Source organism: Echeneis naucrates, chromosome 8, assembly GCF_900963305.1.
Source record: "Echeneis naucrates chromosome 8, fEcheNa1.1, whole genome shotgun sequence".
NCBI lineage: Eukaryota > Metazoa > Chordata > Actinopteri > Carangiformes > Echeneidae > Echeneis > Echeneis naucrates.
The window spans coordinates 8,273,245-8,287,078 of NC_042518.1; the positions used below are offsets into that span (position 1 = coordinate 8,273,245).

Genomic DNA, 13,834 nt, shown 5'->3' on the forward strand with positions numbered 1-13,834 from the left:
AGTTGCATAGTTGTCCTTGCTAATTTTCAAACTATATTGAGTCAGTGTGTTGTCACTAAAAATAGAAAACGGGAGACCAGAATTTGTTAGAGATGCAAAGTGATTTCCCTCCTGCCTTCTGAAAAAGTAAAAGGGAAAATCTACCTCTCTGTTGTGAGGGAAGTCCGTCCCTCACCCAGCAGACAGCCGTGCTGTCTGTCCATGCTGTTTGTCATTCTAGAGAGTGACAAAAATTATGTTTGTTTGTGTGCCCTCTAAAATTTGGTGCTGTATATACAATCATTTATATTTCTACTGTATATTTCTACATATATGTCAATTTAACTGATGTATTAAATAATGCAATGTGAATACCTTGGTCTGTGATGTTCTAGTCTGTATCTTGAAGAAAGAAAATTTGGATTTATTAAAAATGCTTTTGTATTGAACCACCTTTACTCTCAAAGATAACACAGAATTGTCAAAAGAGTAGGAGCAATATGCTTCATTATTACAGATCAGAAGGAACCTCCAGACACGGCTGATAATACCAGAGAACAAAGACAGATGGGGACTGAAGAGTGGTAAAAAAATAGAGTAATATTGTTTTTAATAGTGTACACATTAGATTATAGTTGTCACCACAAGACTATGAGCACTCAACATAAAAACCACATTTGGTTGATGAGAGCACCTGAACTTCTGACACATTTCAGTGTGCTGCCCTGCCAGCTTGAATGACTTGGTCAGAAATCCACTGACATGTGGGATGCTGTGGGATGGTTGTTATGAAAACAGATTGACCAGCAGATAGCAGAACGAATGACACCCCCTGCTGGCAAAACAATACAAAAGGCATCCACTTCACAGCAACAAACATGTCTAGCATGTAACCAACACAAATGACTGTCAGAATAAGATGGATAAAACCACTGAGTTGACCAGTTTAGTTAGTTAAACTGGTAAATTAAGCCTATTTTTGTCACTCATTGTGTGCTAGGAATTGACTGTGGGTGTGGAGGGAACAAAGTTAAAACTTGGAGTGAAGGGGTGGCGGAGGCCAGCAGGGGCAAAGTGCAGATGGGGTGGAAGTGGTGAGTTGGATTGCTCAGGTCAGCCGAGATTACAGGAAACTAGATGGGAGCAACTCATCCGCCTCCCAATGTCCTGAACTTGGCTTCAGACCAAAGTGCTTTTTGGCTTTTATCTTACTTTGAATAAGATGCAGCTCACGTTGGCCTAATTTGCAGCAGCCGCAGGCAGCAAAATATGACATTATGAAATCTGAGTTTGAGCCATACTGGAACCTGACAAATGTTTTATCCAAATTCCTGATTAACAGCATCCATGTGAAGTGCAGCTGTGTATTTGATTAGTTATTGCCTCCTCCTGGCTCCAAATCAAAATACAACCAAACATGACAAGAATCTATTGGCTTGACTTTGCAAATTGCCAACATGCAAAATATAATTACAACTTTTTGTGTGACTCGCCTCTTTTTATCTCAAGTGTCAGTATTTGAGTTTCTAAAGTTTTTTCTCAAAAAACTTTGTTGAGATTTGAGGTGCAGGCTTTCAACTGTTAAGGTGTGAAGCTGTCACTCGTATTAAACTCAATGATTTCCTTTATATCAACTTTTCATGGTAATCAACCTGAGAAAGAATAAACGCTTGACCTACTCAGAAAAAAATTGAGATTTGGTCATCATTATTTTTCCAATGCTTTGATGTTTTATTGCTGGAATTATTTTCAATCAATTTTAAATGCAGCAAGTATTTTCTTTTGTCCTATTGACATTACGAGTCAGTAAAAGAAAATGGCTGAGGATGGGTTTCTATGGAAACAGCGACTGCATCTGTCTCAGGAAGTCACAGCCTCTGCCCTGTCTGAGGTCACTAAATTATGAGATAATTTGATCATGCGACACATCCAGAGGACCTCATGCTTCAACAGCCATAGAAAAACAAGATTAAATGTATTATCCATGATTCCAGAATGAGCAAAGAAATACTCAGCTGATTTACCCTATTGGAATGGCTTTTGGATATAGATTATATAAAAAGGTTTTCGTTTTAATTTAGATAGAAAATGTCTTTTATTCATCTTAAAGGAAAGAGGTAACAAGCATGTGATCAATAAATGCTCTGACAGGAACAAATGATAATTTGTGGTAGTACACTGTGTTCCTTGACCAGCAATTACGAGGAGACCATTGAGCCAAGAGGGCCAATTATTCTCAGTGGGAATCCAACACAATGGCCTTAATCATGATTTCATTTCCTCAAAGGCGGTTTTTGTCAAAGGCTGAAACAGATGCCTTATTTGTTTATTTCTTCGTGGTCAGACAATTATTGATGATTTGATAAGGGGTGTTGTGTAATGTACAAAAGGACACAGTGCCCAACCTAATGATTTCTTATTGTCCTCCTTCACAAAGAACATATCGATAAATTGCTTGCTCAACTAGATTTTTCGTTCTTTGTGTGTAACCTTTATTCATACATACTCAGCTTTATGTTTGGTTTCCCTTTAACCCTGTAACCCTTCCAATTTGACATTATATTCCTCTGCAATGAACCCACTGTGACTTTCTTGTTTCTAAATCTTGTGTCACAGTCTACAGGTGCTCATGTGCCTTAGAAATATTATAATATTTCTCATTATTTACTTTTATAGACTACTTTGGTGAATCAGTAAAAATTTCTTCTGAGAAAGGTGTGTTAAAAATAAGAGAGAATGAAACAATGAATATAATCTAAAATTTATTTGTGTGGGCATAGGATGGGGATTTTGATGACATTTCAATCAAATGTAGATCTAACGAAACAAAGTTAGTTTATTTACAACTGAGCAAGAATGGATCTAAAACAATCAAAATATACAAATTCTTTAAAAACATATTAATTGATATCTAATGAAGTAATAATCTTTGTTTCATGTCAAAATTGAATTGCATCTTCAAATGCCTCCAGGGCAGTAGCACAAGGCCAAGCTTTGGCTGGTTTAATGATAGGAACATGAATCCAGCTATAGTTTCATAACAGATTAGCTTTAAAAATAAAAACAAAAAGTAGATTAATCAAAGAGGATTTAGTCAGAATAGTCTCCATTATGATTAATTTTTTTTAAATTGAGACACAAATCTGCAGAACCTAAATATTTCTATTCATTGAGGAAATGAATGGTTGAAGTTTTAGCTCTTTCCAACTTTTCTACAAGTTAGGTTCTTACAAGGATGAACTTTCTTGGCATGGGTAGATAAAAGTATAGTAATGAGGGTTTTAAGAGCATTTTTAATGAGGCGTCAGAGCCCTCTGTTCAAAACTGTGCGCCTGTCCCTTTAAAGTGGTACCTTTAAACTGTACTTCTTCGTTAACTACATGTCCCATGATGCGCAGTAAAGAGGTGGCTCTGTGGACGCGCTTCATAATCAGGTCAACCAATCATATAAGTCTACTGGCGAGCGCGTACTTCGAAATCGCGTGACGTTGTCCAATGACCTGCGGATGTTTTACAGTTTATAAACTCAGACCAATCGCCCACGTGAATCCTCAAGGTGACCAATCAGAAGGCCGCAATGGAATGGCTGGGCGTCAACGTTTCCGGCCAATCAGATTGAATGTGGAGTTTAAACGGTGAGCGTGGGCGGTCCTACAGCAGCAGTGGGGCGGGGCCAAGAAATGGGGACGCGTGCTTGAATTTGAATTCAACCTCGACCTTCCAACTTGTTGCGATATTAGACAACCAGAAGAGCCGAGCCGAGCAGAGCAGAGCAGAGCAGTCAGACAGGTCTACTGACAAACTACCTGCTGTAATATCTGCTCCAATAACTTGTTTGGTTGTGATATTACCATCGGTATCGCCACAACGTTTAAATCACTGCAGGGTTGTAGCTAAAATTACAGGCATCAGGCATCGCTGGTTAAAGAGAGATCACTGCACTTGCAATGAAAGTGGGTGGTAAGTAACATAAACTTTCACTTTTCTCTCCAGATATATGGAAATTGATTAATTCCGGGCGAGATTTTTGAGTTGAGTGTGTGTTCAACTTTAGCATTTTCACAGAGTTAGCAGGGGTAACTAGCTACTAGCCGACAGGGACGTTAACCGGTAACCGTAGCTTCTTCCTACTGTGGTTTTAAACGGGCCGATGTTGGTTGTATTTGTGTAAAACGTGTCGCATCCTGCCATTTTGAGTATTTGTGGTGATGGATAACTAACATATTTATTTGTACTTCAGTAAGTAGAGTCCTACCTCTGCGTTGGTTGTATTTGAGTCGCAGGAGGGAAATTTGGGCGCCCACTTGGACTTCCAAGTCAGATGTGCTCAGCTCTCGGTCGTTAAAAAGCTCAGTGTTAAAAACAACTTTTGACATGATAACGTAGGCTCGTTTTAATACCCTCTGGCTCATCAACTGTTCCTAAAATTAAATATTTTTGCATTGAAATAGAGGTTTATCCAGACCATCCGGGGAAGCCTGACGTTAGTCGTTTTGAATGTGGAGCCATAACCTTCATCTCGGTGGGACTTACTACCAGCTAACCTACCAACATGTTACTGACCTGTTTTACACATACTGCAAATATTGGTTTGACATAAATGTGAGAATTACTCTGCCATCCTTGCACTGGGATGTGAAATACTTCTAGGTTATTTGTGTGTGTGCGTGTTTTTGTTCAGTTCAACTGTGTTATCCTATCTACTGTTTCAGGCACTGCTCCTATTCAGTGCCTGAAACCATACCAAAAAGGGGGAGACCTGATAGTTTAAAATGTGCACACTATCTAACTTTTTTGATTCCTTGTCCTTTCAGTCCACTGCCGCTGTTCAAAATGCTACTCGGTTCCAGCACGGAAGCGGGTCCGTAAGCGAACCTCAGCCCTAACTCTGCTGTCTCTACCTGAGGAGGTTCTTCTCTGTGTGCTCCAGTGCCTCTCTGCTGAGGATCTGCTGTCTGTCAGAGCAGTAAGTGAACACATTACACATGTGATGCCATCTTGGATTTATTGTGGCCACTTTTTGTTTGATTAATTGTCTTAACTTCTGTCACAGGTTCACTCACAGTTGCGGGACATTGTTGACAACCACTCCAGTGTATGGGCCAGGATTAGTTTCAGGGACACGTGGCCATCACCCAACACCTTATGGCTATTTGAGAGGTACAGTAACTTCCACTGAATCCCAAATAGAAATATGTTTTGTTTTTTTCCCCCCTTTTTTTTTTTAAATCTACGTGGTTGTGTGTTGTTTACTGAAAATCTTTCTTCTCTTTCAGAGCTGCCGAGAAAGGGAATTTTGAAGCTGCTGTGAAGCTAGGCATTGCTTATTTGTACAATGAAGGACGTAAGTTAAACACTATACGACTTCCCAATGTTCTTGGTACATATAAAATGTATATTTGAAAACTAACAGAGGTCAAATAAAATTATACGACATAAAACAGTCCCAATAAATGCTTTAAGTGAATACTGCTCCTCTCTTAGCATCACTCTCTCACTCCACCAGCATTGCTGAGCGATGAAGGAAGAGCAGATGTTTGTGGTCGTAAGGCCTCACACTTCTTCAGCCTGGCAGAGAGTCTGCGCTCTCCCTCAGCTGATCCCTTTATCTGGGTGTTCATCCGTCCACCATGGTCACCCACTGGCAGCTGCTGCAAGGCCGTGGTGTTTGATCGTCTGAAGGCTGAGTGCGATATCAATGTGGTATGTTTTTCTGTTGGTATTTTTGAAAGGCAAACTTTTGTAGGATATTTAGTTGCATTCGTTTGATCTTATCTTTTACCTTATCGATTGTTATAGATGCAAGTTTGAAGTCAGAGGAAATAAGAATATATTTATGCTCTGGGAAAACTACAGAGGTTTCTTTTTTTTTTTTTTTTTTTAGGGCTCACTGTCTTTTTATTGCTTTTATTTACATTGTGCAAACCAAATTTCTTTAATTCACAGCAAATATATTATATTTCCAACATAGACTATTTCATATTATGCCAGATTGTAACATGTTCAATATTAGTGTTAATGTACTTTGCTCTTGTCTCTATAGGAGAAGAGGGGACCCCTGTTGCACTGTTTGGCCAGAGTTCTGCATCTGTTTGAAGTAAGTATGAAAAGGAGACTTAATCTGGCTGGGTGTGATTAGACCAGTTTTATAAGCCCCCAATCAGAAGTGTACAGCTGCTGTCACAGAAGGCTGTCTGTCTACTCATGAGCACTACAGAAAGGATAGTTTGTTTATTTATTTTATTTTTTTTATGTCTTCATATATCACAGCTGTTGCTGTACATTCTCTGTTGATTTTTCTTTTTTGTTGTTGACATCTGGAACTTTGTTACCTTGTCCCAGGAGGATGAAAAACGCTCAGATGCCATTTCTATGCTGGTGGAGTCTTCAAAGGCTGGTTGTCTGCAGAGTTCCTACCTTTTGTGGGAACACAACCGTAAAACAGCTGTGAGTCTAAATTCGCCATTTTGTGTCCTAGTCGAAGTTACTTGTTGAGTTACTTTGATCATCTTAATTTGAAATTTATTGTAAAATTCAGTATACAAAAAGCTTTTGTCTAAATGTCAATTTGCAACTGATTGTTAATTGTTTAAATATCAGATGGCTGATCCAGGAAGGTACCTCCAGTGCATCAGAACCCTCAGAGACTTTGCTGCCAAAGGATGCTGGGAGGCACAGGTGTGTGACTTAACTTAATAGCATCTTGAACCAGTACATACATTTGAGTTTATTTAATATGCATATTCTGTCTTGTGATAATGCCTGTGTCAGTGCATGTGTCTCTTAGTCTACACCCCCCCCCCCCCCCCCCCCACACACACACACAAAAAAAAAAAGACAAACAAACAAAAAAACCTTTCCAATAATACAGAGGACAAAGAAGATTTTCTCTTGACAGCTTTTCATGTCATGTTTTTGTTTCCCTTTTCCTCCACTCCTCCATTTGTCCACAGTTAGTTTGTTCTTATTGAAGCATTATGAAGCAGTGTCAAGAGGTCTTGACAGTTGATGGCATGTTTCTTTTTCTCTGCATTGCCTTTTAAAGGCCAAGCTGCACGACAGAATTTGAAAAAATATGAATCATCTAAATCACAAAATCTGTAATTATAGCAACAACTAATGTCAAACGCGACCTTATTGTTGGGGCTTTGTGTGATTCTATTCAACAAACCAATCATGCCATTTTTGTGAAACAGCTATATAACAACATCTTTTGCTGTCCCCAGCTCTCTCTGGCAAAAGTGTGCAGCCGAGGGAATCCGCTTGGCTTGAAGACAAAAGCCTGTTCTGACTTAGTGGCACAACTTTTCAGCTCCTCGAACCTGGCATCACGGCCTGGTTCTCAAGACATCCTCAGACGAGGCATCAAGGACACCATGAGGTAGACAGCAACTTAAACTTTACCATGATTACTCTGTTTGCGAATAATATCTTAAAACAGTTAAATGCTCCTGTTAGTGACCTTGTGATGACTCTCTCTGTTTTGATCATCATTGCTGTCTTAAATGGCATTACTGAGTGCAGTAGATTAAAAATGGAACGGAGCACAAGGCTTTCACTCAAATGTTTCTAAGAAGAAAAAAAAAGCTATCCTCTGTAATGGAGGGAACATGCCTCAGAGCCATTGGGAAGACTGTCAAATTGGTGTGATTACCCACATTTAGATCACTTCAAATTATATTTCCTCAATTTTGTTTGACTAGAAAATTGAGATGTAATTTTTTGATTCTTTGTCTTTGATTTAAATGTTTCTTTCTCCCACTATAGGTACATTCTGGTGGACTGGCTTGTGGAGGTAACCACCATGAAGGACTTCTCCAGCTTGACCCTGCATGTGACAGTTGGTTGTGTGGATCGATACCTAGCTCTTCGCTCTGTCCCAAAGGCTCGCCTTCAGTTATTGGGCATCGCCTGCATGGTAGTTTGCACACGGTGAGAATGTCTGTTCTTTGAACTATCCATGCCCCGATATGGTTGTATACCGTTTAGGGAATGGAAACGGCTAAACAAATTTAATATTTGGAGGCAAAAGTAAGACAACTTTTTTTTTTTTTTTTTTTTTTTTTTTTCCCTTTTAACAATATTTGGTTCTGTTCTTTCCAGCTATATAAGTAAAGAAATCCTGACCATCCGAGAAGCTGTTTGGCTCACTGACAACACGTACAAATATGAGGACTTGGTTCGAATGATGGGAGAAGTTGTCTCTGTGCTGGAGGGAAAAATCAGAGTGAGTAGAATAAATTGCCTTGGCACTGCAATATTTGTGCTGGACATATATTTCAGTGCCAATTCATGTTTTCAGTTTGGGGTTTTTTTTTTTTTTGCTACCACTGAATTTGAGCATTATCTATAGAAATAGCAATTTTATGTGCTTTCCTTTTAGAGCCCCACACTGCTGGACTACGGCGAGGTGCTATTGTCTCTGCTACCTCTGGAGAGGCGGACCACTCATCTATTTAGCTACATTTGTGAACTGTCACTGCTCTACTCTGCTCTCGCTACACAACCACCTGCCAAACTTGCCTGTGCTGTACTACTGCTTACACGAGCACTACATCACTATGGTATTGACGCACACTCACATGTATGGCAGGTCTATTTGAAAAGATGTTTCATGTACATTTGTGCACATAAAAAAAAAAAAAACACTAATCTTTTTAAACACAAGTAACTTACAACTTTATTTCGGTGTAAAGTTTATGTTCACTTCAGTTATATCTGTTGTCTTCTTCTCTGCAGCTCCTCTCTGGCCCAGCCAGGTAGCTGACTACACAGGCTTCTCCAAGCAAGACCTTGTCTCCCTTTCCGTGCTGCTTTATGTAAAGTGGTAAGTTTCTCACTATGCATTTTGACTGGCCATGAAATGTACTTGTTTTTCTTTTCATCATCAGTCTGTCTGCTCATGTTTGCACAGACACACACTCAAACCCTTTTCTTTTTCTTTGAATGAGTCACAATGTTGCAACAATGATTATATTGGTTTTACCAGTTAAACTTAATCTGCTGGAACCTCAGTCTGCGTCCTAATGACCGATTTCTCATCAGTCTAAATAAATCACTTATTACATCTTCTGAATGAGTGAAGAAGATACCTCCACAGCTATGGGGCCATTGATTTGTGTTTCTGAATGTGTCATGTGACACAACATCTACTTCAGTTTTCTTCTTTGAAAAGAGAAAATAAGAATTGATTATCTGATTATTTTCGGTGCTAATAATAATTATTTAAATATTTGAGCTTTAAAACGGATAGCCTTTAATATTTTAAAGTAAACAGGAAGCCTGGGGAAATGCAGAGTCATAACACAGTAGAAGGCATTTCTGTGTGAAACCAATAGTGAGTGAAAAGTACCTGAAGTCATTTTGATAGGAGAGTGTTGTCGACAAACTCAAATTCTCAAATGGACAAGTAATAATTTTTGTTCCCAAAAGTTGATAATAGAGATGCAACAAGAAAATCAAACTCGCCCTAACTCCCTCCACTCTCTTTTCTCAGTTTCAATCAAGATGTTCCCAAAGATTACAGGCACGTATCTCTAACTGGAGTTAAACAGCGATTTGAAGATGATGCCTACCAGAACATCAGCAAGGAAATGGTACATGATGATGATGATGCTGATGATTATTATTATATTTATTTTTTTAATACAATAATTTTTTTACAATACAATTTTTTTTTTAACAATAAGGTATATTGTTGTATATTCACAGTTCAGTAAAGGCTTCTGTCTAGTGGACATTCATTTAAAAACATTTATAAACTGTACCACGGTAGGTGTCAAATTGGTTGAAAATCTAACTGCTTACTGACTTTTATTTCATGGACAACCAAGGTGATGGATTTTAAAGAACTATGCCAGATCTTGGAGATTCCTGAGGTGGAACCTCAGATGGAGCCTCCCAGCCCCACCAGCAGCCAACCAGCAGATATCCATACTTTCCTCGCCTCTCCATCCAGCACCAACAAGAGGTAGGCCTGTTCGTAGCACACATGAGAACTAAATGGTATTCAAAATATAATAATGGCTTTTAAACATAAGCCAAAACATTGTATCATCAAAACGGCACTTGACAGACAAAAAGAATTCAGTTATGAGAAACAACTCATTACCAGCAGTGTGCATCCCCTTTATTCATGCACATTTAGCAGCTCTTATCCTTGCTGTGTCCCCAGTGCAACATGAAAATCCCACTTGTGAACTGTTTTCACCATAAGGCGTTTGTTTGTGCCATCTGTGAGATGCTGCAGTGACTCACTGTAACCCACGGTTTGTTCCCTAATCCCAAGGAGACGTGATGACAGTATGCAGGCCCACAGAGCGAGTTTTGTGGCCACGCCCACAGCAGAGCTGTCTAATCAGGAGGAGATGCTGCTGGGTGACATCCTGGACTGGAGCTTGGATTCTTCCTCTTCGGGTTATGAGGGCGACCAAGAGGAGGACAGTGAGGGAGAGAAAGATGGTGATTGTAAGTGATGATGATTAATAGAATACAAATGAACTAAGCAGCAGGACATTTTCTGACTATAGATAACTGAGCAGTTGCGATGTCCAGCACAGTAAAGCAGAGTAGACATTTAAACATTATAATATAGTCACTGTCATGGACAAATGTTGATGGATGATAGGCTGCTGTGGTGGCAAAATGTTGACAAAAACTTTGGAACAATCAATGTCAGAAATTTTCCATCACACTCCTCTGCTGCCTGCATGTATAAGATGTGATCAGAGTGGCTTGCTGTTAAGAACTGACAGTTCTTGTCTTTCCACAGCGTCAATGATTTCTGTCAGCCTTCAACCGTTGGATGATGCAGACAGAACATCAGAACACTGCAGAGCCCTGTCCAGCGATGAAGACAGTTACTGTGAAGTGGAAAGGGGGGTGAAGATGGATTGCCAAAGCCGAGAGCCCCTCTCTCACTCTACAGATCTTCACAGTTCAGGATACTCCTCAGTACTCTCCATTAGCCCCTCATCTACATGCTCCTCTTCTTCCCTCATGCCTTGTACTTTCAAGAGTTTTACCACTTCTCTCGGTGCAGCTTCTGCCAATGCCCAGCCAGGCTTCCGTCTTTTGGTGCCCATGCAGAGGCCCCGGGGCACCTCCAGCAAACAAGTGAAAAGGAAGAACTTAGCAGCTCATAGTGGAGGAGAGGTGGACAGAGATGAAAAGGAGGTCAGGAAAGAGGACGACTATTCCACCAGCATAGGGTTTCTGAGCCTATAGACAGTGTTTTGTTTTGTTTTTCATGGTTTGTTTTATTTTTATTTTATTTTTTTAATGGCCCAATGATCTTCACAGATCATCTGCTCAGTCGTCTTCTAGCACTTTCCTTTAGTTTGCAATGCTGTTCCTCACCTGTCAGTGTGCACTGGTCCATCAAAATGACAGAAGATCGAGAAGCTTTGACGTTTAAGACAAGTTAAGGGAAGATAAATAAATAAATATATAAATTTACCTGAAAACTTCCTTTTCTGTCAAATCACATTTCATTTCCATGTTTACAGGTATGTCATTGAAATACCTCCCATGAACGTACACTCACAGTCAGCTCTCATACCACTGGAACATCACTTTCCTCAGGACCCATGTACAATGTTTGCCTTATCTGTTTTACAGTCTTTAACAACAACCTATCTCAGATCATGTTAAATAGTGGTGCAAGAACCTCATACTTTTCTGACGTGGGGGGGGGGGGGGGGGTAAATGTTTTCACTATATAAATGTTTTCTATATATATATGAAAGCAAAAAACATAGCCACCATGTTATTGGGATTGTTTTGATTATTATCATAGTCTCTGATATGCACTGTCAAGAATCTATATTATTTTTGGTGAATGTCATCATCAGGTGACTACTCTTTAAGGTAATAGTTGATGAAATGTGTATCTGAAGTCTAATAACTATGATTGTATGAATTCTTGTTTTAAGTTCTGCATGTGTTTGCCAAAGGTACTGTTGTCATTTGTGTTTTCAGGGGCATCTATTTCAAAAGAAACAGCTGTGAAAAAATTTTTGATAGTCTGCATCTTCTATGATTTTGTACATACACACCAGTTAGGATGATCAGATTTCTGATGAATGTTGTCCAAAAGACCTGCAGCACACTATTTCCTCAGGAACACCAGTCTGACATTTAAGACAACGTTACCTGTTGAGATCTTGACACTATGTTTAGTAAGGTGTGTTTAGGCCAAGAATGACCATCTGGTTGAGTACTGTGCAAATCCCCACCCTGCATTCTACATTAAATAATCTCAGAAACATTGAGGCACTTGGAAAAGCAGAAAAAATGATAGTTCTTTACGCAGTTTCAATTTGATGAAATGTGACCATTTTTTTAATGCTTGAACAATCAATGCTAAAGTATTAAGTTGATTTGTTTTTACATCCTTTGAAAGAAATGGAAGCTCTGACACTAAAGGAAAATTATTACTTGATGGGATTTTATGAGTACTTTATCCCTTTTTCACAGTATACAGTGTCTAAATGATTGTGACTGACTGTAAATACATTTTAAACTGTTACTCCAGACTGGTTATCGCCTGTGTTTTATAACTGTACATAGTACAATATGTATAAATGGACAAAAGGAAAAGAACATGCCACTACTTGAAATTGTTTTTGCTTCATTCCAAAAAAGCAGTGTTTGTCTTGAAATGTCTGTTTTTCCACAATACAGTGTTTGTTCTTTAGACCTGTGAATATGTAATTCTTTTGTATTGAGTTTAAATAAAACAAGCCATCATGCCAATTTCTGTTTGATGTCAATTTCCACACAAATACTGTTAGATTTGTAACAGATTTGCCTCAAAATGTATCTTGGTTTGTTTTAGCAAGATGTGAATGAGATCGTAAATACCTCAACTTATTGTAGTGTGTTTTCCCAAGCAAGCTGTTTTTCTTGGATGTCAGTAGACTTGTAAGAACAGCAATAAGATATCATGTTTCCTGGGAAAAATAAATTACCAAGATGAAAACCTTGTGCACAGTGTCCCTACAAAAATCAGTTGGCACCATTTAGCAGTGTTGGGGCCAAGACTACAGTACAGTGCATTAATGTCTCACCTCTGAGTAGTCTTTTGTTTCTTTTTTTTTTTTTTTTTTTTTTTTGCGATTTTTTTATGTTTAAATAGAGCAATTCTGTTGCTCTGAAAGTTTCACACAGCTGACTAATTTTTAATCCTCCAGTTTGCATCTCTTGTTTTTTTTTCTTTGTAATTACAAGACTAAATGGGTCAGCCAGGAAGCTATCATTGCTGGTTTAACAGATATGAATTGTCGTTTAGACTTGGATAGACATGATCTGGTAATTGTCCACTGTCTGCAATGTGAAATGTCAACAGTTTGGTAAAGCCCCCACAGCACCAAAAAAATGAAGAAATAAAAAATACAGTCCTACAGTATGCTCTACAAGCCTGTGTAGTCTGTACTACACACACTTCACTGATTTGCACAAGGCTCAATTTACTTTCCATATGAAGGGGTGTGACTTAAGATATAAAACAGGAAGGCTTTGTTGCAGATTGTCTTCAGGAATGGTATGATTTTAGATCAGTGTTTCGGAGGTGTAGTCAGTCAAATTTGAACTCAACTACAATGCTTGAGTAAATGTACAGTTGCATTCAGTAATTTCCCTTTTGAGTTGCATTCTGTGGCTTGAAGGATCTGACTTGACAGGACTACAGACAGGATATTATCAGCGTCATCAAAAAGCCCTAAAAGTATTGCCTGGATGAAAGGACGTAAAGCCGTACTATGATATGTAATGCGAATATTTTTGCATAAATTAAAAAAAAAAAAAAAAAAAACAACAAAACAAAACAGCACACAATATTATTTCTAATATAGTT

The 13,834-nt window shown here is 38.8% G+C and overlaps 1 protein-coding gene across 1 annotated transcript; it reads left to right on the forward strand.

Moving 5' to 3' along the window:
• The first annotated feature begins 3,715 nt into the window (after window positions 1–3,715).
• Window positions 3,716–12,735, forward strand: ccnf (cyclin F). The gene is made up of 17 exons (XM_029508746.1): window positions 3,716–3,939; window positions 4,794–4,945; window positions 5,033–5,139; window positions 5,256–5,323; window positions 5,486–5,682; window positions 6,023–6,076; window positions 6,322–6,426; window positions 6,580–6,657; window positions 7,206–7,360; window positions 7,747–7,911; window positions 8,083–8,206; window positions 8,363–8,543; window positions 8,719–8,806; window positions 9,476–9,575; window positions 9,813–9,949; window positions 10,268–10,446; window positions 10,751–12,735. Exons 1-17 carry the CDS (start codon window positions 3,927–3,929, stop codon window positions 11,203–11,205), a joined length of 2,358 nt encoding a protein of 785 aa, XP_029364606.1. The 5' UTR covers window positions 3,716–3,926; the 3' UTR covers window positions 11,206–12,735.
• Window positions 12,736–13,834: the final 1,099 nt, after the last annotated feature.

Coding starts and splice junctions, on each gene's coding strand:
- ccnf (XM_029508746.1), top strand. Junction 4,946..5,032: donor ATCTGCTGTCTGTCAGAGCA/GTAAGTGAACAC, acceptor CTTCTGTCACAG/GTTCACTCACAGTTGCGGGA. Junction 6,658..7,205: donor AAGGATGCTGGGAGGCACAG/GTGTGTGACTTA, acceptor TGCTGTCCCCAG/CTCTCTCTGGCAAAAGTGTG.